Source organism: Primulina huaijiensis, chromosome 1 (assembly GCF_012295235.1).
Source record: "Primulina huaijiensis isolate GDHJ02 chromosome 1, ASM1229523v2, whole genome shotgun sequence".
Taxonomy (NCBI): Eukaryota; Viridiplantae; Streptophyta; class Magnoliopsida; order Lamiales; family Gesneriaceae; genus Primulina; species Primulina huaijiensis.
This window is the reverse complement of record NC_133306.1, coordinates 17,471,341-17,497,288: the sequence shown is the minus strand read 5'-3', so window position 1 is coordinate 17,497,288 and position 25,948 is coordinate 17,471,341. Positions and strand designations below refer to the sequence as shown.

At 35.8% G+C, this 25,948-nt stretch overlaps 4 protein-coding genes across 5 annotated transcripts in view; 3 read left to right on the top strand and 1 right to left on the bottom strand.

The window, feature by feature from the left end:
- Nucleotides 1–25,948, top strand: part of LOC140982065 (DExH-box ATP-dependent RNA helicase DExH11) — a 46,839-nt gene that overhangs the window by 1,244 nt on the left and 19,647 nt on the right. The window contains exons 3-15 of one of the 2 annotated variants that reach the window (XM_073448484.1): nt 690–950; nt 1,061–1,129; nt 1,278–1,353; nt 4,861–5,114; nt 5,236–5,343; nt 6,753–6,854; nt 7,018–7,218; nt 7,366–7,476; nt 19,284–19,351; nt 19,489–19,864; nt 20,179–20,334; nt 20,399–20,509; nt 25,641–25,694. In XM_073448484.1, the coding sequence (XP_073304585.1) occupies nt 690–950; nt 1,061–1,129; nt 1,278–1,353; nt 4,861–5,114; nt 5,236–5,343; nt 6,753–6,854; nt 7,018–7,218; nt 7,366–7,476; nt 19,284–19,351; nt 19,489–19,864; nt 20,179–20,334; nt 20,399–20,509; nt 25,641–25,694 (1,947 nt within the window). Of the gene's footprint in view, nt 1–689; nt 951–1,051; nt 1,130–1,277; nt 1,354–4,860; nt 5,115–5,235; nt 5,344–6,752; nt 6,855–7,017; nt 7,219–7,365; nt 7,477–19,283; nt 19,352–19,488; nt 19,865–20,178; nt 20,335–20,398; nt 20,510–25,640; nt 25,695–25,948 lie in introns of both variants that reach the window. The other variant, XM_073448479.1, reaches the window with a different exon arrangement.
- LOC140957343 (uncharacterized) lies at nt 9,855–11,634 on the top strand. Its single transcript, XM_073414594.1, has 2 exons — nt 9,855–11,282; nt 11,359–11,634. Exons 1-2 carry the CDS (start codon nt 10,346–10,348, stop codon nt 11,508–11,510), a joined length of 1,089 nt encoding a protein of 362 aa, XP_073270695.1. The 5' UTR covers nt 9,855–10,345; the 3' UTR covers nt 11,511–11,634.
- Nucleotides 13,591–14,816, bottom strand: LOC140971431 (uncharacterized). The gene is given in 3 exon segments (XM_073434068.1): nt 13,591–14,104; nt 14,106–14,536; nt 14,598–14,816. Coding segments are annotated over 3 exon segments (1,164 nt in total).
- LOC140957269 (uncharacterized) lies at nt 15,466–16,580 on the top strand. The gene is made up of 2 exons (XM_073414483.1): nt 15,466–15,854; nt 15,955–16,580. The coding sequence occupies exons 1-2, from the start codon at nt 15,471–15,473 to the stop codon at nt 16,366–16,368; spliced, it is 798 nt and encodes a 265-aa protein (XP_073270584.1). The 5' UTR covers nt 15,466–15,470; the 3' UTR covers nt 16,369–16,580.

Below are 25,948 nucleotides of genomic sequence, written 5' to 3'. Positions count from 1 at the left end.
GCAAAAGCGACCAGGATCAAGGTTCAATGAGGTTTAACCCTTGTATGAGTTACGGTGCAACCTGTCGGTTAAGTTTGCACCTTGGCTGTAAAGCCAGCTTTTTGTGCATTTTAATCCCTTATAACCAGTTTTTAAGCATATATAAAAAACGTAAGGAATAAGGATACTAAATTCATAATGAAAGGCACAATATAGTAATATTTTGCTTCTGGACCAATGACAAGTTTTATTGTCATTTATTAACTTCCAAAGTACATATTGGATTATGTAGTGTATCATTCCTTATGGAGCTTCACTATAATAAAGCACATTCCTTGCCTTATGAGCCTCAGTGCGCTTTATGCTTTTAATACCTATGGAGGGGGTGTTCTATATGTCTCAGCGTTATTTGGCTACATAAATTTTCGAAAGAGAGATCGGAGAGTAGTTCTATTTCTTCTTTGCAAAAAAGTGTTTATGAATAGAAACTACATCAGCTGTGCTATAGTCGTATTTATTACCAGCGAGTTTTTAAAATTTCAATATCATAAAGAGCATTTATTTGTTGGTGATCTGAAAGATGTTTATCGGTTCAAGCACGTGTGGTTCCAGTTTCTCCTCAGGTTTCATAGAATTTGAATGGTGCCAATATTTGGCAACAATGTTTTCTACTTTATCTTGAGTTATTATTAATACTTCTAACTGTGCAGGTGGATATATCGGAATTGACAGCAGGAGCTGATAACTCTGGTTCTTTGCCGCGAATTGTTGGACCTGCTAAGGATTTTGTTAAGGGAAGTATAAATAGTCGTCCTTTTCACCCAGGTGGACTGGTTGATGTTGATTCTTTGGGGAAAATTCTTCCAGATGGTTGTTACAATGGTGAATGGGCACAAGAACTTCTTAATGGGGGCCCTGCACAAGTACTTCCCCCAGGCTTTAAAGAGGGACTGAATCTAGGTCATCTCAAGGTAAATACTGCTCGCTTCAGCAATGGAAGAGCATTTAATTAGTCAATGTACTAAAATTTCTTTATTGTCCATGATTTTCACACAACCTTGTTATTTATAAGCTTTTGAAGGAGCATTCTTGCACATGGAATGTCACCGAAAATGCAAATGCGGACAAGGGCACATCAGCTGTAAAGCTGGTCAGTTATAATACTTTCTTATATATTAAGTCGAGTAACGATATGTTCTCAAATAAACATGCATGCATGCTCTTCTATATTTTCAAAGCAATTGCAGTTCACATATTTCTTTTATTTGTGAACGTTAAATTTCTTGTATGAAATGCAGAATGAGCTGTCATTGCAGTTCGATGACTTATTCAAGAAACCCTGGGAAGAGGATGTCTTTGAGTACATTGGAGACGGTGTGTATCATTAGTAATCATTATGGTACTCTGTACAATTACAAGTGTATGCATAGACAATGCCTGAAAATTATCCATAGTTAGGCTGAGAGTTCCTTTCTGGTTTATTTGATAGAATTAGTTTGACATCTGTTCTAGCATTTAGATGGCTGGACATTGAACTTAGTTGATTGACACATGCATAAGAAAAAATATGATGGTTGTGAAATTATTCATGGAGATGTTACCAGCTATCATATTATTGCTTACCTAGTGCAAGAAATTTTTTATTGATATTTTACGATGTGTAAGATTTTGGTTAAGATATTTCTGGGAAGCCCATGAAAATTGTATGAACTATTAACTAAAGATTTAGAAGGATGAAGGTGGTCATTCTGCTTTCATTCTCGCTTATTTCATTTGTTTTATTTATTTTTAATTTTGTTAATGACTGAAGAGTTTATCTCTGACTGGTAATTTTAGAAATTAGGGGATGTGAAGGGAGGGAAAGCAGGAAGAGGGATGGATGTTTCACAATGCTTGTAGTAATGTTTTTCCCTTCAACAGTAGTGCATTCTATATTAGGAATGATTCTAATTTGTGATTTGTGCCTTTCTGCACCTCATTTAGTTTCTGTACTCACATATAAACATGAGGTTCTTATCTTTATCTGTAAGCAATTTCTTGTCCTTCTTTTTAAATTTTATAAAAAATGTCTGGACATTCTAGTTATGTTTAAGAAGAAATTAGAGCAAGGAAAATGCACGCTAACTTGCGCGAGCTTTGAGGAGGCATATCTTGTCTCATCATTAATTTCATAAATATAGTTAAAAAAATAATTTTATTCTGATTTAATAAGACTTGATTTGGATCTTTCTAATTACTTTGGGAGTTTAGATTTTGTTTCCTGGTAGATTTAAGTCTATCTAGATATGTAGGAAATATCGATAGCATGCACTTCCCCAGATTTACTCATTTTCCAATAGCATAAAATCCTTGGGCTTCTGAGGAATGGAAAAAAGATATATCTAAACTGTAGGCCATGGTGGTGGTGCTGCCAAATATCATTCACTGCCATGGATACCAAAAGTTTTGATTTATTAACAATGATTCATTAACTTGGACAAAACAGAGAAGAATTTACTGAATCGTTTCCCTTGACCGTGCCAAAAGTGTTGATTTATTAACAATGATTCATTAACTTTGAGAAAAAAGGGAAAATTTACTAAATCTTTTCATCAGACCACCGGCCTTCCACAAAATTCAAGATGGGGCAACCAGTAGAAACTAGATCATGGCTGCTGTCTTAGTTGTTCAGTCCATCATGCCAATCTATTGGTAAATCTGTGATTGTTGAGCTTGGCTACTATCTTGACATATCTTGTCATGGTACTTCATCTGTCTATCTTCATATTGGTACTGAGTGGTAGAGAACAACCATTTCTTTTGCAGATATGAATTTTTTCATTTATGTGATGCGCTCTTTGATTTGTTAAAGTGTGGGGCCTTGTGTTACTGAGCATTTATTTTTTAGGACCTTGTTGGTTTTAAGCTTGACTTGGACATTTATGGTGGTTGGTTTAATATATGCATCGCAGTTGGGACATTTGATTTTAAGCTTTTCCTAATTCTCTGTGTGGGACTTCTTAAAATATTTTGAATCTTTAGGAATCAAAACAAATTAGATTTCAATTGCCTTTTTAGTATCCATCTCAACCATCAGTTTTGACCTTAACAAGCAAGTCAACAGTTAAGGTGAATTATCCATTCATAGAACAAAATGGGTTGTTAGTAGGCTTGCTTCGAATGATGTAAATAACATTTTAGTTTCTCACCTGTCCTGTTTTCATCGCCTTATTTTGATTCTCCAATGCATTTTGAGATACAGGATGAACATCATAAAACGCTAGTTCTTAGTGTCGACAAATGACAATCATACAAAACGAGCCACATATAATACGATTCTTGGGAGATTGCGGTCTTTCTTTCTTTGTTGTTTATTCGAGGACCTAGCAAACATGGGGCTTTGCTTAGCCTTTTAATCGTATCTTGAATAAAAGCAATGTCGAGTCTTGAATTTCTTTGAGGAAAAGATTAGCGAAAAGATTTAGCTGCAACCATAAGTTTGTGGAACATCTGGATGAAGTTGGTCAGCAGTGTATTTATTTTACAGAGACTAATTGCGTAAAAATGAAATTATCATTCGTGTTTTCATGTCTTTGTTAGAGCTTTAACTGTAATAGTCTATGCTTAAACCTTAGGCGGAGTCTTGGAAAATCTACAATTCTAATTAGGAAAAATTATTACTATGATTTAAGTAGTTTTAATTGGAATTAGGATCTAAAAAAATCATGTTTATGTTTTAGATTAGGTTGCTTTCTTGTAAACTTAGGTGTTTTGGTCAATAAAATGCCAGTATCTTTGTCATCTAATGATCACACCTATAATATACACTTTCATGTTTTCCTATTTTTACTGTGGAAAATGTAAAATTCGAAGAAGTGTAAAGTATTAATATGCTATTAATCTTTAAATGACAAAGATGCTTAGTTATATACTAAAATATCTAAAATTGTAGCAATACAAATTAACGTGAAACTTCAAATTTTTATATTATTCTAACCGAACTAAGTTCAATAGAGTAAAAATATATCACCTTCCAAACTTGAGAGTATATTTTTAATCAATATCTTGACTATTTATAGTTTGATTGACATGTGCCTTTTACTTAGATTGGCATGTGCCCATCCGGTCATGAGCATAATTCTAAGTGCAAGTTCAATTGTGGTTTACTACTCATTCTTGAGTACATGACATGTATTTGACAAGATCATAGTTTTTAAGCAACAAACATGTGGGGTGCAGCAAGGCACTTCAGTTTTCTGGCGTACCTTGAAGGTTCATGGTGTACACACTTCTTAAAAGTCACTGATTTCTTTTCGATAAAATCACTTTATATCTCATTTTCAGTGGCTTACAAAAATCTTTGATTGTGCAAGTTGTATTTGGAACTTGTAATGAAGGTATAGCGAATTACAATCTTATTTTACATGCAATATATTCCGGCTAACAATTATTGTTTTGTGAACCCCGTTGCCATGAATGAAATTACTTTCTGAATAATGCAAGGATTGTAAATTCAAGGTGAAATGCGAGGAAATTGTTACTTTTATTTGCTCAAAATTAATTAATACTGGTTTGTATGTTCAATGATTTGTAAAGTTGATATTGGCTGCTATATGATCAATTTTTTTCACACATCTAATTTCTGAATTACAATGCTTTAACATGCAATGTTTTTATGAGAAACATCCCTTGCTCTTAGGCTTTTGGCTCTTGTGTATCTTTTATAACCATGTATATCTTTTATAACCATGGATAAGATGAAAATTCAACATTACAATCAATTCGAAATAGTTTTGTGCTGGTGAATCAATATTTATCATTAGTCTCACATTATAAGGTTTCTTTCTTTTTTTTTTTCCTTTGTTTTTTTTTTTTTGGGTTTATATAAGGCTAATTGTGCAGCTACTATACCTGGCGGAACGCAGATAGAGTCTGTGAAGGAATCTAGTCAAATAGCAATCGAGATAAGAGATCCAACTGAGATAAAATCTTCAACTGAGATAAAAGATCCGACCAAGATAAATGATCTAAATGTTGCTGATAACGTGATAAAGAAACCATCCTCTCTTCTTGATGAAATATTGTCTAGTGAATCAAAAGAATTAATGCCTAGATTAGTCGGAGATACAAATATCGGTGGGCAGCAACCAAAAGAGGTGATGATTTTATAAAATATGGAAGTTTATGAAATGCTTAATTATTTGGTTGTGTTCTTGAACTCATTCCTATTTATTTTATTCCAAGATTTATCAAGCAGTCTCCTTGTTTTGTTTTTAGGCATGGGCTCTTAGTGGGGGAAGTGAAGAAATTGCCGAACGATTTCATGAACTCGTTCCTGATATGGCACTTACATTTCCATTTGAACTCGATTCTTTCCAAAAGGAGGTAGACATTGTTAAATTATTGTTATATGTTATATTTGACTAATTTATTTGAATAGTGATTTTATTATATTTATGTTGGAGTCCTGATAACATGGAATGAATGGAAGGCTAAAGTATTTTCAACTGTCAAATTTTGTGGGGTGGATAGTGAGTTAAGCGGGCGCAAGCGTCATACTTCTTTATTGAAAGCATGGATTATTGTTTGCTAATTTTAGGTTTTCTACATCATGAATCAGGGGTAAAAAAGACTAGCAATGGTTTTTTTTTGGTCCCATTTTTTTCTCAAGGAATCATATCTTAATCGGGGCTTATCCGATTGTGAGAAATCGTACTTTTCAATATCTGTTTCAAAGTACTGTAATCTTTGGAAATGACCTAATTTTTAAGTGTCTTGTTGGCATATACATGATAAGGATGTAACCTATGTGTAAGTATAACGATACAAATTTATTATATTTTTTAGTTATTATGTATAACTAATTATGGACTATTAAAAGTAAAGTCGCATCATTATATGTGGTAAACAATAATTGAATAATTTTTTTGATGTAGTTTGATCTATTGACTATGTTATTGCCTATCATTGCAGTCATACTTTTTTTATTAGTTAATTCATATTAAATGGTCACGCTCTGTTGTAATGATTAATTTCACGATAATCAATTTTGAAACAATTTGTAATTATACAAGTAGTCAATAGTGATCGAGTAGTATTGTGAATCAATACACGAGTAGTATTGTGAATCAATACTATCATAATCTTTAAGTATCATTTATGGTGGCATGAGATGGTGAAGAATTAATGTTGAAATTGATGAAAATAGTAATTACTTTACATCACAAATTTACGCATCTATGTATCAATAATAACAATATTGAATTTTTCTTCAAAAAAATATTATTTTAGAAAAGTTTAACTATGAAATTATATCTTTTAATAATATTCATAAATATTATCAAGTGAATAACCAATACTTGTTTATGAAATACTTCCTATCATTTAAATTCGTACATGTGTAGATATAGGTTCATATGGAGACACAAACATATGCAGATAATATACATATGCATATCTATACATACCTATATGTACATGTGTATGTATGGTATTAAATATGTATTTGTATGGATTATGTGTAAAATATACACACAACGATATAAATACGACAAGGGAAAGAATTAAGTTGCCACGTTAAATTTTTGGAAAGCCACGTTAAATTTTTGGAATTTGGTTACTGCATCGGTTTCTGATCCTCAAAGTGCTAGAAATCACATTTGGACTGCAATTTTACACCGGAAAATCAGATTTCGGTTATGACGCCTTTCATCCCTGAATTTATTTTCTGGGTTTTAATTTTCATGGATGAGTTGACTACATACTGAATTTAGTGTCTCTTGTCATACGTACAGGCCATATATTATCTTGAACGGGGAGATTCTGTTTTTGTAGCTGCTCATACATCAGCTGGCAAGACAGTTGTTGCCGAATACGCATTTGCTCTGGCTTCAAAAGTATGTCGCTGAGTTCTGGTGTCTGTGCTTGTGGATGTAGGAGGAGAATCTCCAATGAATTCTATTTTGACCCCTTAAAAAATCTTCCTTTTCATATCTTCTTATTATGTGGTCTATAATACTTGTGGATTGTAATTTATTTTAAATCTTTGTAAAAATGCAGCATTGCACAAGAGCTGTATATACGGCTCCAATTAAAACGATTAGCAATCAGAAGTACAGAGATTTTTGTGGAAAATTTGATGTTGGTCTACTTACCGGTGACGTTAGCTTGAGGCCAGATGCTGATTGTCTCATTATGACCACTGAGATATTGAGATCAATGCTCTATAGGGGTGCTGATATAATACGTGACATAGAATGGGTAAGGTGTTTTTTATGACACATATTGTGTGGTATTTGATTTTGCATTACCTGCCAAAAAATTGTTACTCTCATGCCTTTTTACCTTGTAATGTTGTTTTGCAATTGAGACTCGTGATATTTCTTTATATTGTTTGTGGAATGATAGGTTATATTCGATGAAGTGCATTATGTTAACGACATTGAAAGAGGGGTGGTTTGGGAGGAAGTTATTATCATGCTTCCGAGGCATATCAATTTCGTACTGCTCTCAGCCACTGTATGTTTTCTGTTCCTAATGCACACTTTTTTGTAGTTGACCATAATAATACAAACTTTTTATCTGCTTTGATCGGTGTCTCATTGCATCATGATATCCTCTCATTTTGTGATGGAGAAAATTGTGTATTGCTTTGCTCGTGTGTAGTCATGGTTAAATCATAGGAGGTTGAGGTTTGCAATTTTTTAATAGGCATTTGGAGGTGACCTAATATATTTCACCTGCCACAGATCTGAAGCTAAATTACCTTCAATATTAATGGTCCCCAAGCAGCATTATAATTAAGCAATATGGTACTTTATGTTACCCTTGTGTAAGGTCTTTGTGTGGCTCTGGTAAATGGGATTGATACATAAGAAATCAACATCATCTGACCAACATCATATTCTAACCATATATGCTAAACATAAACCAGAAAGAAAAGCAAAAAAAAAAAAAAAAAAAAAAAAAAAAAAAAGAAAGAAAAGAAAAAGGGATGCATCTTCAGGCTGTCAGTGCCGCTGTATCTAGTTTCTACCCTACCCTAATTGAAAAAAAGAACGACCAGTATTTAAATAAGTTAGCTGTCTACCCGAGGGAGTAGCGGAAACCATAGAGAAGATTATGAGAGATTTTTGTGGGATAGACACGATGAGGAGCACCATAGTCACCATTTTTTGTGCATCTTCAATTTGTCATATGCATCTTATTAAAATCCAATGAGCACAAGCCTAGGTGGAACCCTTTAGCTAAGAGTGCACCCTGGTGACGTGCATGGCTTGGTCATTAAGGTTGGATAGCGTGCCTTTTTAGGATTATGAATCTTAGGCCAATAGTTTTCATATTTTCTTGCATATCTTTACTGTTTTTATTGATCAAGTGATACAATTATTTGGTTATCTAGTACACAAGGCTCAGCATGCCTCTATACAGTGCATTTATAATATATATATGATTCAGTAATATCTTCAATAGTAAAAATTTGCGATGCTAATTATCATGCTGCTACGTATCAAGTAGTCATGTCACTGTGTCATTCATCTTGTATTATGCCTGTAATTGGGTTTCATGAGCTCCTTTGTCGAAACTTCGAGCCAAAGCACTTATTTATTCAATTATTACAATTATATCACCTTGGACCGTTAAAAATTCTTTGCCAATAATTTTGGGGAATTTGACACAGGGCAAAATATTATTTATATCCTAATGTATGATAGTTATTCTCACCTTCAAAAAACACATTCATCAAATATTCGGTCATGATGCATAACCCCCTTCTTAATAATCAGGCATCTAGTGGTATAATCTCAATATATGTTTGCCCCCCGAAAATGGACTGTTTAGAATATAATTCTAATATTGACAAATGTTAAGAATAGAGAGATGTGTATTTTCTATTTAAAAATGATACGTGTACATCAGTTTATATTCAGATTTACTACACTACAATATAAGGAAAAAATCCTAATCAATTATATTTGGAAACATGCAGTCAATCACAATCACGGTAAATCTAGGATTACAACCTATCAAGGTTCTAAAATTCGCTAGGCGTTAGTCGAACTCCAGCCCAGCGCCTAGCACCTAAGCCGCCTAGGCGGGGACTAGGCGCTGATAATCGGATTCTACGATATCAAAACATAATAAATCACATACAACGTCAACACAATAACATAAAATTTAAAATATGTTCAAAATATTCCCAACATTGTCTGATGTGTCATCTCAATAAAATAAGAAAGAATTCAGATTTCTTCCAAAATTCACAATAAAATAGTCTAAATGTGTCGTCACAAATTGACGCCACTTCTTCTTCTCCGAAATTTTCAACAACTTGTTCTTCATCGGACACAAAATCGATATCATCATTGTGATCATCATTTTCTTCAGATTTAAAATATCCTCGTGAAGTTCTCTAACTCTAGAGCTTCTTCGGGGTTGTAGATTTTCGTTTGCCCCAGTTTCTTCATCAACTAATTGCCAAGTGAGCCCCGAACCTGGTTCAACTTCATTTTCTTCCCCACCATCCACAATCCAACGTTGTGCATTTGGAGCATCTTTTTCAAGAAGGACGTCGACGTTCCTTTCTTTCTCTCTTTTTTGCTTGTTAAACAATCTAACATTAAATTGGACAAATACTTTATTGTTCAACCTATTGACATCCAACCTATTTCTTTTCTCTGTATGAATCTAAAAAAAAACCGAAAAAATAATTATTATAGTTAGGAATATGAACATACACTTTAAAAATTAATAATTTATTTTAATTAAAGTTTAAACTTACTCCTTCAAATGCATTCCAATTTCTTTCATACCCAGATGAACTTGTAGTTAATGAAAGAATCCTCAATGCCACTCTTAGCAAGTTGGGTGCTCGTAGGTACTCCACCATGTCATAGTTGTAAAAAGCGCTCGCCTCGCTTGCTTAAGCGCGAGGCGAGGCGCTGTAGATGCGCTTCAAGAGAATCTGAAGCGCATCAGGTTGAGAAAGCCCACGCCTCACTGCGCTTCAATTTTGTTTGTTGGGCGAGTGCTTGTGCGCTTGAAAGAAGCTGCAGACTTTTTTATTTTTTATTTTTTTAAGACAACCCAGGTCCAAAATCCAATTTTAAGCCCAGCCCAATTGTAAAATTAAATTCTCTAAGAAATAAGAACAGCCATGCGTATATTCTCTATATTCTCTGCCTCTGCCCAAGTCCAGTCTCCAGTGGTATTTTACGCTGCATCTCTTCGGCGCCGCCGCCGCCGCCGCCGCGATGTTCTCTTTTCTTTTGCTATTCAAAAATTGGTAAACCCTAAGTTTAGAAATTTTTGTAAAAAATTTTAAATTGTGTTTTTTTATTTTTAATAATTTAATATGTGATTTATATTTATATTTCAGTATTTAATCATGTCAGAGACAACGATTCCATCAAATCGAAAAGATATTGCTTGGAATTATGCAACACTTCCGGATCCTAAAAATCCAAATATTGTATGCTGTTGTTTTTGTGCCAAAATAACAAATGGTGGGATTTATCGGCACAAGCTACATTTAGTTGGGGTTAATAGAAATGTGAAAGCTTGTCCGAAGTGTCCGGAGCATGTTAAAGAAGAAATGAAAGAGTTCATGCAAAAAAAGAGTGTTTTGAAGAATCAAATGAATGATATTCCTCATTTACATGATATTGTTGATTTGGAAGAAGACGAGGATGAGGATGATATTCAAACTAAAATGAAAGGGAAACGACCAATGTCTGGTCCTACGGTGCAGGGTAAAAGGTGTAAACAAGCAGGGCCTATTGATCTTTATTTTGCGAAAGATGTAAAAGAAATTGTCAGACAGAGACGTGCGAAAAATATAGGCCAGTTTGATGAAAATAAGAAGACATTAAGAGAAGACGCGGTTCAGAAATTTGCTACATGGATGTATGATGCCGGAATTCCTTTTAATGCTGTTAAATACGATTCTTTGCAACCTTGTATTGATGCTATTGGGACTTTTGGAGTGGGAATGAAACCTCCATCATATCATGAAGTAAGAGTTAAGTATTTGAAGAAGGAGTTGACAAATACGAACATGTTTCTCAAATCCCACGAAGAAGATCATGCTAGGTATGGTTGTACAATCATGGCAGATGGGTGGATAGATAAAAAAAGTAGAACTCTTATAAATTTTTTGGTAAATGGTCCTAAAGGAACTATATTTGTTGAATCGGTGGATGTTTCAAGTTATTTTCACACTGCTGATAAGATGTATGAGTTACTTTCTAAATTTGTGAATCAAATTGGAGAACAGAATGTGGTTCAGGTTGTAACAGATAATGCAAGCTGCAATGTTAGAGCATGTAATATTTTAAATTGCAAATTGAATTTAAAATCTGATTTTTCGATTTTTAAAGTAAATTTACTTCATTTTTTCAGGTCGTCTTTTGGAAAACAATTTTCCACACTTGTATTGGACTCCATGTGCAGCTCATTGTTTAGATTTTATGCTTGAGGAAATATTCAAAATTCCTAACCTCAAAAAATTGCATGAACGGGCATTGATGGTGAATGGTTATATTTACAATTGACCACAATTGTTGAGCATGATGAGAGAGTTTACTGGACAAAGAGACATGGTAAGAACTGCAAAGACTCGTTTCGCAACCGCTTTTTTGACTTTAAAGCGGTTTCAAGTTCAGCAAGCAAATCTGAGAAAGATGAAAAAAAAAAAAAAGTGGGAAAAAAGTCGATATTCTAGAGAGGCGTCTGGAAAACGTGTTGCAGAAGTGATATTGATGCCTTCTTTTTGGAAAACTACAGTTTTTGCATTAAAAGTTGGCTGCCCATTGCTGAAAGTATTGCGGCTAGTAGACGGTGAAAAAAGGTCCCCAATGGGTTACATCTATGAGGCAATGGACAGAGCCAAAGAAGCTATCGCTGCATCATTTAATAATAATGAAGAGAAATATCGTGGTATTTTTGAAATCATCGACAAAAGATGAAACGTTCAACTCCATCATCCTTTGCTTGCGGCTGGATATTTCTTAAATCCTGAGTTTTTTTACTCAAATCGTGACATAGAAAATGATGAAGTAGTGTTGGAGGGTCTGTACAAATGCATAGCTAGATTGGTGCGTGGTGAAGATTTACAAGATAAGATTATAAATCAATTCTGGTGATAAATAATATTTAGTGCAATATTAATTTATTTCTCAAACATTACTTATAATATAGATACAAACTTTGAATGATAAGAAATTTAATCTAATATTTGTTTTGTGTTTCAACTTTCAAGCTGATTGTTGGTCTTCTTATGGTGCATCATCACCTGAATTTAAAACATTTGCAATGAAGATTTTGTTCCTCACATGCTCTTCTTCAGGTTGTGAACGTAATTGGAGTGTATTTGAACATGTAAGTTAGAAGTTTTTTTACATATTAAATTTTATATTATGAAGTATGAACCTAACTTCTTACTTTCTATTTTTTTAGCAGATACATTCTAAAAAAAGAAATAGGTTGTCTCAACAACGATTGAATGATTTGGTATATATCAAATACAACAGAGCGTTGAGGCGAAGATATGCCATGCGAGATAAGATTGATCCTATTTCTTTGTCAGAAATAGATGATAATAACGAATGGTTGTTGGGAAAGTTGGATGATAGTGATAACGAGAATGATGATAACGATTTGGTCTTTGAAGATGATGATTTGCGTTGGAGTGATGTAGCACAAGCGGTTGGGGTTGGTGAAAGTGCATGACTTTCGATCTCGAAATGCATCTATTTCAAAAAGAGCGTCATCGTCCACTTCAGCAAAAAGAAAGCAATCTTCAGCTCGAACTAGTCTTGTGGATGAAGTGGATGAAGAAGAGATGAACATTGATGATGAAACTGAAGAAGAAGAAGATACCGATGGATACAAATCAAGTGATGGGGCTGATGACGTAGATTTGGAAGATGAAGATGACGATTAAAATGACATTTGATATTTCATCTATCACATTTTTAAAGACTTTTTATTTTATTTTGATTTTTTTGATAATATTTTGTTTATTGTGGTGTGACGTAGATTTAGAAGATGAAGATGACGATTATAATGACATTTGATATTTCATCTATCACATTTTCAAAGTCTTCTTATTTTATTTCGAATTTTTTGATAAAAATTTGTTTATTGCGCTTTTTTCCGTAAAGCGTGCGCTTCGCTTCGCGCTTGAAGCCCCAAGACACTTGAGCGCTTTTTTGCGCCTCGCGCTTTTGACAACTATGCACCATGTACATGGATCAAATGTATCGTCATTTTTTTCACATGCTTTTGCAGCCAATGTTTTCCCAAATAACCCAATCTTATCTCTATGTTTTGCAAATTCCTTATTAATAATTGTATCTTGCAGTTCAAACTCATCGGCATGCAAAACTTCCATGCATTCAAAAATCACTGCCGTGACCTCTCCATAAAGAGCAATAGAACTATCTTTGTAGTAGAAATAGGGATTCAACAAAAAGGCTGTGGTATGCAATGATGTATCAAGTCTATCCTTCATTTTTGAATCAATAATCACTATGATTAATTTGATTCGACATTGTTCAGAGCCACCTTGATATTTTTTTAACTCGAAGAAGCTCCTCATATAGAAACCCCATGGGTGGCTTTCTATCTCCGTCAACCAATCAAAGAACTCTTACCAAAGGAGCAAATATTTTCAAACAAAGTGTCACACAATTCCAAAAACTCAATGCCCATCACATTAGAGTAAGCCAATTTCCCTTTGTTTGTTTTTGACCATTTACAGTTCTCCCACATATCACTTGTAAACATGATAGTAACAGTATGGTCGGTATTCTTTTTAAATCTTGGAAGCTTGCCAATACTTTCAAGCATGAGAGTAACAGTATGAGTTGCACATGAACTCCAAAATATCTTTGGCCACTTTTCTTTCATCAATTTAGCCGCAGCCATATTGTTGGTGGCATTGTCTGTTACAATCTGAACAACATTCTGAGCTCCTACTTGTTCAACACACTTATCAACATACTCAAAAATAAGTCCAGCTGTATGTGCCTCGTCTGAAGACTCCTTAGACTCTAAAAGTACAGTACCATCCTTGCAATTAACACACAAATTTAATATGCTTCTTCTTTTTCTATCACTTCATGCATCTGTCATAATGGAGCACCCATTCTTCTTCGTGCTTCTTCAACAGTTGCTTTGTTCTTTCAACTTCAGCTTTCAAAAGTGGCTCTCTAAGTTGATATTGAATTGGAGGCTTGAACCCTGGTCCAAATTGACCTACTTTCTCCATTAGTTGCTTGAAGCTATCATGGTCAAGAGCATTGAATGAGATTCCATTTTCATAAGCCCATCTCCCAACATATTGTTGAACTTGTTGAGTTCTCTCTTTGAAAAGAGTCTCATTTATAATTTTTTGGCGAAACACTTTACTCCCACTTGAACTTACATTTTCTGGAGCAATCATAGATGCATATCTATCCATGGGGCCAAGTAGATGAGGTTTTTTAATTCCATCTATCCCTTCAATTTCAGCGTCTTCTTCTTGCTCTACAACTTTCTTCTTCAAGTAGTTTGTTTTTCTTTTTGTTCCTCCCTTCTAAAATAGTCTGTTTGCACTTATTACGATATTCTTGAGATGCATTTCGACACCCAGATACATTTCCAGGTATATTTCCTATGTGCTCTTTGATTCTATACACTCCACCGGACATCATTTTCCCACACAACTTACATTTAACTTTGTCGAGATTCTTAGGATCAATCAACATACCAAACTCCCATCCGATGTCATTTGACTTTCTCTTAAGAATCCCATATTCAGGCTGAGTGACGGAAAATGGCTCGAGGTTGGTAGACAAAAAGTCCAAATTTCGCATATACAATTTGCAGACGACACGTTATATTTTGCACAATCACAAGGGCATTTGTTGGCAATAGTGGAAATTCTCAAAGGGTTCGGCCTTCACTCGACTTAAGATTAATTTGGAAAAAAGTGCATTGATGGCAATTAATAGGCCGGAAGAGGAAATCGATGAATTGGCACTTGCAATTGGGTGCAAAAAAGGAAAATTTCCGATAAAATATTTAGGGATTCCCTTGGGAGGAAACCCTAGGGCTATGGATTATTATCCAAAATGGCAAAAAAGTTGGCAAGTTGGAAAAAATCTTTTCTATCGAGGGGGGGTCGGCTCACTTTGATTAAAGCAGTTTTATGTGCTATGCCATCTTATTTTATGTTGTTATTCAGCGTGCCTATTCGGGTGGCACAAAAGATGGAAACAATAATGAGGAATTTCTTTTGGGATGGAGCCGATTTGGAAAATCATTGTCATGTAGTAGGATGAGAGCAAGTGTGCAAACCAAAGGACAGAGGCGGTCTGGGTTGGGAAATATTTGCTTAAGAAACAGAGCACTTCTTGGAAAATGGTGGTGGAGAAGTTCAGTGGAAAGAGGGACTTTGTGGAAAAAAGTTATTGCAGTCTTTATGGTTTTCAAATTATCAAACTGTCATAGTGATTGTGGAGTAAAAAATGAAGGATAGACTTGATACATCATTGCATACCACAACCTTTTTGTTGAATCTCTACTTCTACTACAAAGATAGTTCTATTGTTCTTCATGGAGAGGTCGCGGCAGGGATTTTTGAATGCATGGAAGTTTTGCATGTCGATGAGTTTGAACTGCAAGATACAATTATTAATAAGGAATTTGCAAAATATAGAGATAAGACTGGGTTATTTGGGAAAGCATTGGCTGCAAAAGGATATGAAAAAAATGACGATACATTTGATCCATGTACATGGTGGAGTACCTACGGTGCTCACACACCCAACTTGCTAAGAGTGGCATTGAGGATTCTTTCATTAACTACAAGTTCATCTGAGTGTGAAAGAAATCGGAGTGCATTTGAAGGAGTACGTTTAAACTTTAATTAAAATAAATTATTAATTATTAATTTTTAAAGTGTATGTTCATATTCCTAATTATACTAATTACTTTTCGGTTTTTTTTTAGATTCATACAAAGAAAAGAAATAGTTTGGATGTCAATAGGTTGAACAATCTAGTATTTGTGCAATTTAATGCTAGATTGTTTAACAAGCAAAAAAGAGAGAAAGAAAGGAACGTCGACATCCTTCTTGATAAAGATGATTCAAATGCACAAGGTTGGATTGTGGATGGTGGGGAAGAAAATGAAGTTGAACCAGGTCCCGGGCTCACTTGGCCAATAGTTGATGAAGTAACTGGGGCAGATGAAAATCTACAACCTCGAAGAAGCTCTAGAGTTAGAGAACTTCACGAGGATGATTTTGAATACAAAAAGAAGATGATGATCACAATAATGATATTGATTTTGTGTCCGATGAAGAATAAGTTGTTGAAAATTTCGGAGAAGAAGAAGTGGAGTAAATTTGTGATATTCAATTAGCAGTGTAATCATTAATTAAAGCTTCCTACATTTAAATGTGAAGTTTGGAAGAAATCTGAATTCTTTCTTATTTTATTAAGATGACACATTAGACTATGCAGGAAATATTTTGAAGTTTGGACGTATTTTAAATTTGATGTTATTGTGTTGAAATTCTAGTATGTGATTTATTATGTTTTGATACTGACATACCGTAGAATCCGATTAGCGGCGCCTAGTCCCCGCCTAGGCGGTCTAGGCGCTAGGCGATGGGCTGGCGCCCGACTAGCACCTAGCGCCTAGCGAATTTTAGAACCTTGGTTCGGCCACCACACTGCCTTATTAGCTTGAAATGGAAAAATTTCAATGTCTTATCAAGCACACTCCCAACCAAATCCCTAGGAATACTAACCGTCTCCTTAGTAATAATAAGTGCTGCAAACCAGTTCTTGTCCTTACAAATATTAGTGATCTCCTTAGCTTCAATATCCACAGCAGTCGGCTTCCTCGAAGCATGATTAGCATTCTGAAATGAATGAGTAACTCGCTCTTGACCTTCACGATGATGTACCATATTTTCTTTCTTCCACGCCAAAATTTGGACACATTATTTGCCTAACACTTCCACCCCCTCATAACATTTCCACTCAGCAATATGATGCATTGCTTGGTACTTTACTGAATAAATTTAGTTACCTCCAAAAAGCTTCCTCTTTTGTTGACAAACCTTTGAATAGAAAGCACTGCATCTTTGTGTGGAATAAACATTTTTCTTTAGCTCTATATTCCCTCAAACTCTCTCTCTGAAGATAGGAATGTCGGAGATAAGATTCTGATTCAAAGCTTTGGAGGAGATGAATTTGGTACGGGTAGTCCCGAGATCATTGCCCGAGATTTTTGTGGCAGATCTTGGACCCGAGCTGGGTAAGAGGAGTAGAACTTTTTGGATAGTAATAGTACACTGTATTTGCTGGTCAGTGTGGTTGGAGTGGAATAAGCGGATTTTTGAAGGTTTAGAAGACTCGGCAGAAGATGTTTGGGAAAAGATTAAGATTCGTGCATCTAGCTGAATAGGAAAGCATGTAGTTTTCTAGCACTTCTCGATTTCAGATCTAGTAAGAAGTTGGAGTTTTATTTGTGTTTGAGTTGACAAGCATTTTTCTTGTCTTTTTTCCTGTTGTGCGGATCTTTTGTCCATCCTTTGTCTATGAACTTCTATTTAATGAATATATTATAGTTTCCTATAAAAAAAAAAGAAGAAAAAAAAAACATCAGCAGAGGTAAAAAAAAATTTAGTTGGGTGTGACCCTTTTTGAGTGGGAGAATAGCCTACAAAAACACATCTGAGCGCTCGGGGGTCAAGTTTTCCTATATTATGTTAATGGATATGAACAAAGGCAACTCTCCCAAAATTCTAGTTATAAGATTGCTTGAAACAGTGAAATGGGGAAAGAATTTAGTGCGTTTCTAGTGGACTGTTGAACACAAGGACTTTTGTCGGAAGGACATTTTTACGAAACAAGGTAGCTCGTGTTATACCATGCGAAGAATAGAGAGAAACATATGTTTCTTATTGATTAAAAACAATACTTATGGCCAATGGCTTACAACCCATATGTCACTAAGGTCCCAAGTTTGGGACGAAGATTTGAGTTTGAGACTCAATCATAACAAACTCACTCCCCCATGTTTTTTTTTTAAATAATACACATCGATTTTTATACACATTTATTACACTACAAAGTAAGGACAAAATCCTAATCAATTATATTTGGAAATGTGCAGTCGATCACTATCACTGTAAATATGAGATTACCGTCAATCTGATTCCGTAAAATGAGTGAAGATACTTTCAAATTATATCTTGACAACATAATTTGCTGAAGAATTTCTCTGAATGATGCCAGATCTGCATCGCAGGTTAATCTCTCGATTTTTGGACAATTATTTGAAACAAACCCCCACTTCAGAAATTAATTTTTCAACCTTCTTCCACATAAATCACAAAACCTATACCCATATCTACATTTGTAGGCCTGTTTGTGTGCTCGTGATAAGACGATTATAAGTCTACTGCGCTAATCTGAGAAAATTCAGTGACGGCATGTAATATTGTGTCGAAATTTATGCAGACATTTCTTATCACTATCATAATATTATTCTGGACATTTATGAGCCTGCATGGTGCTTAAAATAATGATTCTTTGGAAACAACTAGGTCCTGGGTTGATTTCAGTTTTCTCAGTATCAACACATTTCATAGTATCAAAAAATTTAAATATGACAACAATAATTTAATGTCAACCATCTGTGAATTACATACCCGAAAATCCAACTCCAAAATACTAATAATAATAATAAATATTTCCAAAGATACATTTGCCATAAATGTAATGTTAATTAACATTTTTGTAACAAATCTGAAGTTGAAGGATTTTTTACCTCATCAAAGTGGACAAATTTTCTAAATAATCATTTCAAAAGCCTGAAATTCTTATGTCAACACGTAGATTGCAAGATGATGATTACAAATAAATAATTTATTCAAACAATGGGCAAGAGGTTGGAGTTGCAAGTTAAAAGAGATAGCCTAAGTATTTCATACCTAAGCTCTCTGCTCTCCCTATGACAAATAAATAGCTTGTTTTTCTTTTTAATTTTGGGAAAGTTAATGCTGCCTACGTAGCTCGTAAACTGGTCTCTTATCTCATCATTGGACCCAGGATCTTGATGGGAAGCTGCGAGTCATTTCCAGGATTAACGAGCCAACCAATTTAGCCATAATCTTGTTCATTAGTTTCCCCTATTTCTATTTTCATTCATGTTGAAGATGTAATTCCTTTTATCTTAAGTTCACGAGGTTGTATATTGTGCTTTTCCTTTGTCTGAGCTGGTTGCTTTCTCCAGTGACAAGTTTAGTTTTTTCATTTCTCTAGGTGCCTAACACATTGGAGTTTGCTGATTGGATTAGTCGAACGAAGCAAAAGCAAATTCGTGTTACTGGGTCAGTAGTCTCAACTTGAAAGAAACCTCAACATACAGTTATGGTGTCACTTTCTTTGTAATTTTCTTTTAAGGAAAAATGTACTAGTTTAAGGGTGGAATTTTTTCTCTTTGGTTCTGCCTTGTTTTCTTGAACAGGACCACTAAAAGACCAGTCCCTCTGGAGCACTGTCTTTTCTATTCTGGAGAGTTTTTTAATATTTGTGAAAATGAGAAGATCATCCCTCAGGGGTTAAAAGCTGCCAAAGATCTGTCCAAAAAGAATAATTCCGTCACAGTTAAAAGTGGTGCAGGGTCTGGGTCTTTACCTGCCAATGAAAGGGCCAGGAATCAGAAACGTGAAAGTTCTTTTAATGCGAAACAGGCCAAACATTTTGGATCTCAGAATTTGGTGAACTCTGGGGGTGGATGGGGTTATCAAACCAATGCTAGCAACAGTTGGGGATTGAGGAGATCAGAAGCTTCCATATGGTTGCTGCTTATTAATAAGCTAGCAAAAAAATTCCTCTTGCCTGTATGTAAGAAAAGTTACTCCATATGTGTGTTGCTCATACCAGCGCTGATATACATGTGCATGTGATACAAACTATATTTATCAAAATTATGTGAGCAGTTACAATTTTTTTTTATACTTTATTTTATTGCAATGCTTGTCTTTGTCGTTGGAATCATGGCATTCATGGATAAGGACTTTTACTGTTTATATGAAATTCAGTGCAAATACCGATGTTCAATGTTTTAACTTTTGGAGATAGTTGATTGCAAGAAAGTGTAATGCTCTTGTTGAAAATTAAGAAATTTGCTTACCTGGTTGACTTGTGTTCACAGGTGGTTATATTCTGCTTTTCAAAGAACCGATGCGATAAATCAGCGGATAACTTGACTGGGACGGACCTCACGACTGGCTCAGAGAAAAGTGAAATTCGGATCTTTTGTGACAAAGCATTCTCAAGGCTCAAAGGATCGGATAGAAATCTACCGCAGGTGTCGTATTCGAATTTTATTAATGGCTTGGGGCATGCCGGAGTGTTACTATATGAATTTTCAGGTTGTCAGAGTTCAAGGCCTTCTTCGAAGAGGAATCGGTGTACACCATGCTGGACTTCTCCCAATTGTGAAAGAAGTAGTTGAAATGCTATTCTGTCGTGGTGTTATCAAGGTAAAATCAATGGAAGCAAACTTCTGGATGTAAGAGTTCTTTACTGCCCGTCAGAGTAAAAGTTAATACTTCATTGGGGTCCATGTAATAATTCAGTAAAGGGAAAGAAATTGGATAAATAGCAGTGTTGAAATTGTGATTTCGTATCATTTTATCATTCTGGCAAAATAATAATGTCTTATTGTTGAATATTCTGTTTATTAATAACTAAGATTCTCAATCTTTTATTATTATAATATCATCAAGTTAAATTAGGGGCTAATGTTAAACATATAAATTAGGTTGTATTCTTCATTCTAAATATGAGAGAGAAAATAAGTTATCTTCAATATATTCTCTCTATATTATTCTACATGGTATCAGAAGATCAGGGGAAACCTTAGCCATGATCAAGTTCGGCAGTATGGCGTCTTTCAGTGAGAATCCGCCTCCCTCCGCCACTGCGTCAACCATTCCGGACGCTGTGCCGGTCTCCTCAATCACATGCCATAAATTAACCAGTCACAACTATCTGCGATGATCTCAGTCCGTTCATCCGCGGCAAGGGAAAGTAGGATTATCTCTCGGGTGCCTCAAAGTGTCTAGCCACCTATGACAAGACATTTAAGACTTGGAATGCCGAGAACAACATGATCATGTCCTGGCTCATTAAATTTATGACACCCGAGATATGTGAGAATTTTTTACTCTATAGTACGGCCAAGGATATCTGGGAAGCTATCCGCGATACGTGTTCATCTCAAGAGAGTACGTCCGAATTATTTCGAGTTGAAGGTCTACTTCATGTTCTCCGTCAAGGTGAAAGACAGCGTCACCACCTAGTTTAACACATTCATTCGACTTTGGCAGCAACTGGACTTATTCGAGTCTAATACTTGGATGTGTCCCACAGATGAGGCTCTCTTCCGCGACATCATGGAGAGGAAGTGCGTGTTCCTATTTCAGTTGGGCCTGCATCAATCGCTCAATGATGTGCGCGGCCATATTTAGGGCACCAAGCCGCTATCTGGCCTTCGCCCAGCTTTTTCCGTGGTGTGGCATGAGGAAAGCAAGTGCCAATTGATGCTGGGCTCTATAGGTTCGGCACCTTCTGTTGATGGTTCGGCACTTGCCTCTCATCGACCACCTTTCAATACCAGCGTAGGGCCTGCTGCCCACCCACCAGTGTCTGCTGCTCCACCTGGGAATTAACACATGCGCAATGTACGCCCATAGCGTGACAAGTGTAAGAAGCCAAATCACATCCCCGAGACTTGTTGGCACATCCACAGAAAGCCAGCAGATTGTAAGCTGGCTTGAGAACGGCAGGCTCACGCTGCTGCTATTGACGGTTTTTCCTCTGCTTCTCTGCCCTTCACTAAGGAACAATTGGAGTATGGAGATGCTGAGCTCAATGGCCCTCAGCTTTTTCTCCTTTTCTCCTCGGGTCTGGTAACATTGTACCATTGTCCATCAATCTGGTAATGCCAATTCCCCCTTGATTTACTTTCGAAACATGAGTTATCTAATGTTTGTATTGTCAATTCGGGTGCCTCCGACCATATGACTGGGAATCTGTCAGTCATCTCAATTCCACTGTCAAATGCACATCTAAATTCATTGTTGACTCTTGCATCCTTCAGGATCTGGTTTCAAAGAAGACGATTGGCAGTGCTATTCTTCTTGTTGGTCTGTATCTCCTTTGGATGGACAATTTTTCCAAGCCTAGACTGAAAAGTGTTCATGGCTCATTGTTTTCTACTTCTTGCTCCATTTTTCATTCCAGTAAGGATAGTGATTTGTTATTATGACATTATCGATTAGGGCATTTGAACTCTTTGTATCTCTCAAAGCTATTTCCTTATTTTTTTAGTAATAGAACTTCTAAATTTTTACATTGATATTTGTCAACTCTCTAAACACACACGTCACTCATTCAACTCACGACCATATGAACCTTCCACCCCTTAATTCCTCATTCACAGTGATACGCCACAAAAATAAAAAATATAACCGGTGCATGCGGGTTCCTCTTATTTGTGTATAGTTATACCCGACTCTCTCGGGTCTTCCTGATGAAGGAAAAATTCGAGACTTCATCCCTCCTCAAAATTTTTCACGATATGATCCAAACTCAATTCTCCGCCAATGTCCAGATACTACGTTCTGATCGCGCCCGTGACTATTTAAACTCTTTGTTGGGTGATTACCTTGCCACTCACGGCATTGTGCAACAAAGCTCGTGAGTGGACACCCCTCAGCAAAATGGGGTCGCTGAACGCAAAAATCGCCACTTGCTTGAGTTGGCTTGTTAATTTTTGTTCACCTCCAATGTCCTCAACATTTTTGGGGCGAGACAGCCTTAACTTCCACTTACCTGATTAATCAAATGCCTTCTCGAGTTCTGCAGTTCAAAACCCCAGTCAAGTCCCTATTGGCCTCCTTTCTAAATATGCATCTTATTCATTCTCTTCCGCTCAAGGTCTTTGGTTGCTCCGTCTTTGTTCACATCCATTCTTGCAGCCGCAGCAAACTTGAACCCCAAACACTCAAGTGCATTTTCCTCGGCTGCTCCCCAAATCAGAAAGGCTACAAATGCTATTCTCCAACCACCGAAAAGTTTCTTCGAAAACGATCCATTCTTCCCCAATCTCTCTATTCGGGGGGAGCATAGCAGTGAATCTCCAAATTGGGATCCTGTACTTCTCGAACTAAATGAACCCATCGTCCATCCAGAATCGAAACCTTCACCTGAACCACAATCAACACCACTGAAAACTCCCAAGACGAACCCTCAGCCTGAACAAACTCCCGTTAGACACCACTCAAGGTCTATTCTCAGAGAAACATTGGTCAAATGGAAATGCAAGAAGAACCAATACAAGATCATCTAGCCCATGACACTTCTCCGGAATCCACGTCCACGAAAGAGAAACAAGGTACTATTGATGTCAACTATGCCCCGAACAATGATGATAGACCTATTGCATTAAGTAAAGGGAAAAAGACATGCACGCAACACCCGATATGTTATTTTCTCCTTTGGATGGTTACCTCCTACATATCGTGCTTTTGTGTCTAGCATAGATAAAATTCAGACACCATCTATAGAGGAAGCCTTCAAAGACCCAAAATGGAAAAAAGCGTCCTTTGAAGAAGTTAGAGCTCCCGAAAAGAACAAAATCTGGCAATTGGCATATTACAGAAAAAACGAACAATGGGTTGCAAGTGGATCTTTACAGTTAAACATAAGGCAGATGACATCATTGAACAGTTCAAAACACAACTAGTTGCGAAGGGGTACACTCAATCTTAAGGAATTTATTCAGACGACATTTTCGCCTATTGCCAGACTTAACACCATCGGAGTGCTACCTCAATTGACCATTGTTCCAACTGGATGTCAAGAATGCTTTTGTGATTGGTGATCTTGAAGAAGAAGTCTACATGATATACCTTCAGGTTTTATGCCTGAAGCAGTGAAGAATAAAATGTGCATGCTGAAAAAATCTTTGTATGGGCTAAAACAATCGCCTCGACCATAATTTTATCGGTTTAGAAATATTTTGACTTATGACAGATATTACTAGTGTCGGCCTGATCACACCTTGTTTGTTAAAAATTCTGATGGAAAGGTTACAGTTCTCATTGTTTTTGTGGATGACATTGTACTTACTGGAAATCATGAGAGAGAACTGAATCGGATAAAAGGAATACTTCAAAATAATTTGAAATGAAGGACCTTGGACCTATTAAATATTTTCTGGGTATGGAAATGGCTAGATCATCATGTGGGATCTCAGTTTCTCAAAGAAAGTATGTTATAGATCTGTTAAAAGAAACCTGGATCTTAGGTTTCAAACCAACCCTACTGACAAGGGAAAATATCAACGCTTGGTAAACTTATATACCTTTCTCACACCCGACCAGATGTTGGATTTGTCGTGAGTGTGATCAGTCAACACATGAATAGTCCAACTGAGAAACACGTGGAAGTAGGATATCACATACTGAGATATCTAAAAGGAACCTCTAGCAAGTGTCTACTCTTTAGAAAAACAATTGTAAGGAATGTCAAAACTTACATTGATGCAGATTGAGCTGGTTCTCCAATTGATAGACGATATACTTCTGGGTATTGCTCTTTTGTTTAGGTAAATCTTGTGACATGAAAAAGTAAAAAATAGCCAGTTGTAGCTCGGAGGAGCAAGCAGAATATCGTGCTTTGTCTAATGGAATTTCTGAAGGAACGTTGATTAAAAGACTGCTCAACGAATTGAGATTGAAAGACTATCATTCAATAGAATTGATCTGTGATAATTAGGCAACCGTACAAATAGCCAGGAATCCGGTGCATCAAGATAGAATCAAACATGTTGAGATCAACAGACACTTCGTAAGTTAAGATATTGAGAAGAAAATAATTGATCTTCACTACGTTCCGTCTCACTTGCATGTATCTTGACAAAATCTCTTGCTCGGCCTACCTTTGATGAGTTGAAGTCCAAGCTGGGCATAACAAACGAATATCCACCCAACTTAAGGGAGAGTGTTGAATATTTTGTTTATTAATCCCTAGGATTCTCAATCTTGTATTATTAGAATATTATCAAGTTGAATTAGGAGTAAATTACTTTCCATATGGTAGGGCTGCTGTTAAACTTATAAATTAAGTCGTATTTCATTTTGAATATCAATGAGAAAATAGGTTCTCTTTGGTATATTCTCTTATATCATTCTACACTTTTTATCCTTGAAATGTAATTGACTATCATGAGTTGTGGCAATAAAACAAATAAATTACATGACGACAATTGCAGAAGCCTTGCGTTTCTTTTTTTCTTCCATGAGAATTTTTCAGTGATATTTTCGCACCGACATCTTAGATCCATACAAAACTGAATTAAGTCAAAAGAAAAAGACAGCATGCATTAGTGAAATCTGCTAGATCAGTAGGTTTGACAGGGGTTGCTTTGTAGTCGATTATTTTCAGGTAAAACCATGTCACTTTTATTGGTGTATTCGATTTGATGTTTTTTACTTTTCAACATTCAAACATGCATATGTGTGTGAGACTTACCAAGACATACTGGCATGCATCATCCATTTTTTCTGGCCTTCCAATGTTTCTCGACCTTGTCGTTATCTGCAGGTTTTGTTTTCAACAGAGACATTTGCAATGGGAGTCAATGCCCCTGCAAGGACGGTGAGGTGTCAGCTTACTTTGAATTGTGTTGCAATGAATGATGCCGAAGATGTTGTAGTATATATATGATGGTGTTTATTTCCTTTTAACTATTATGTAGTTATTATGTTTTTATTGAAAGTTTAAGCAAAGACCTAAACTTGGTTTGGAAGCAGATCAACTATTATTTGATTGAATGACACATAAGTTTCGGCTGGTTGAAAGCATTTTAGATTTTCATTAATTGAAGGGAACACCAATATTCACTTATTTTT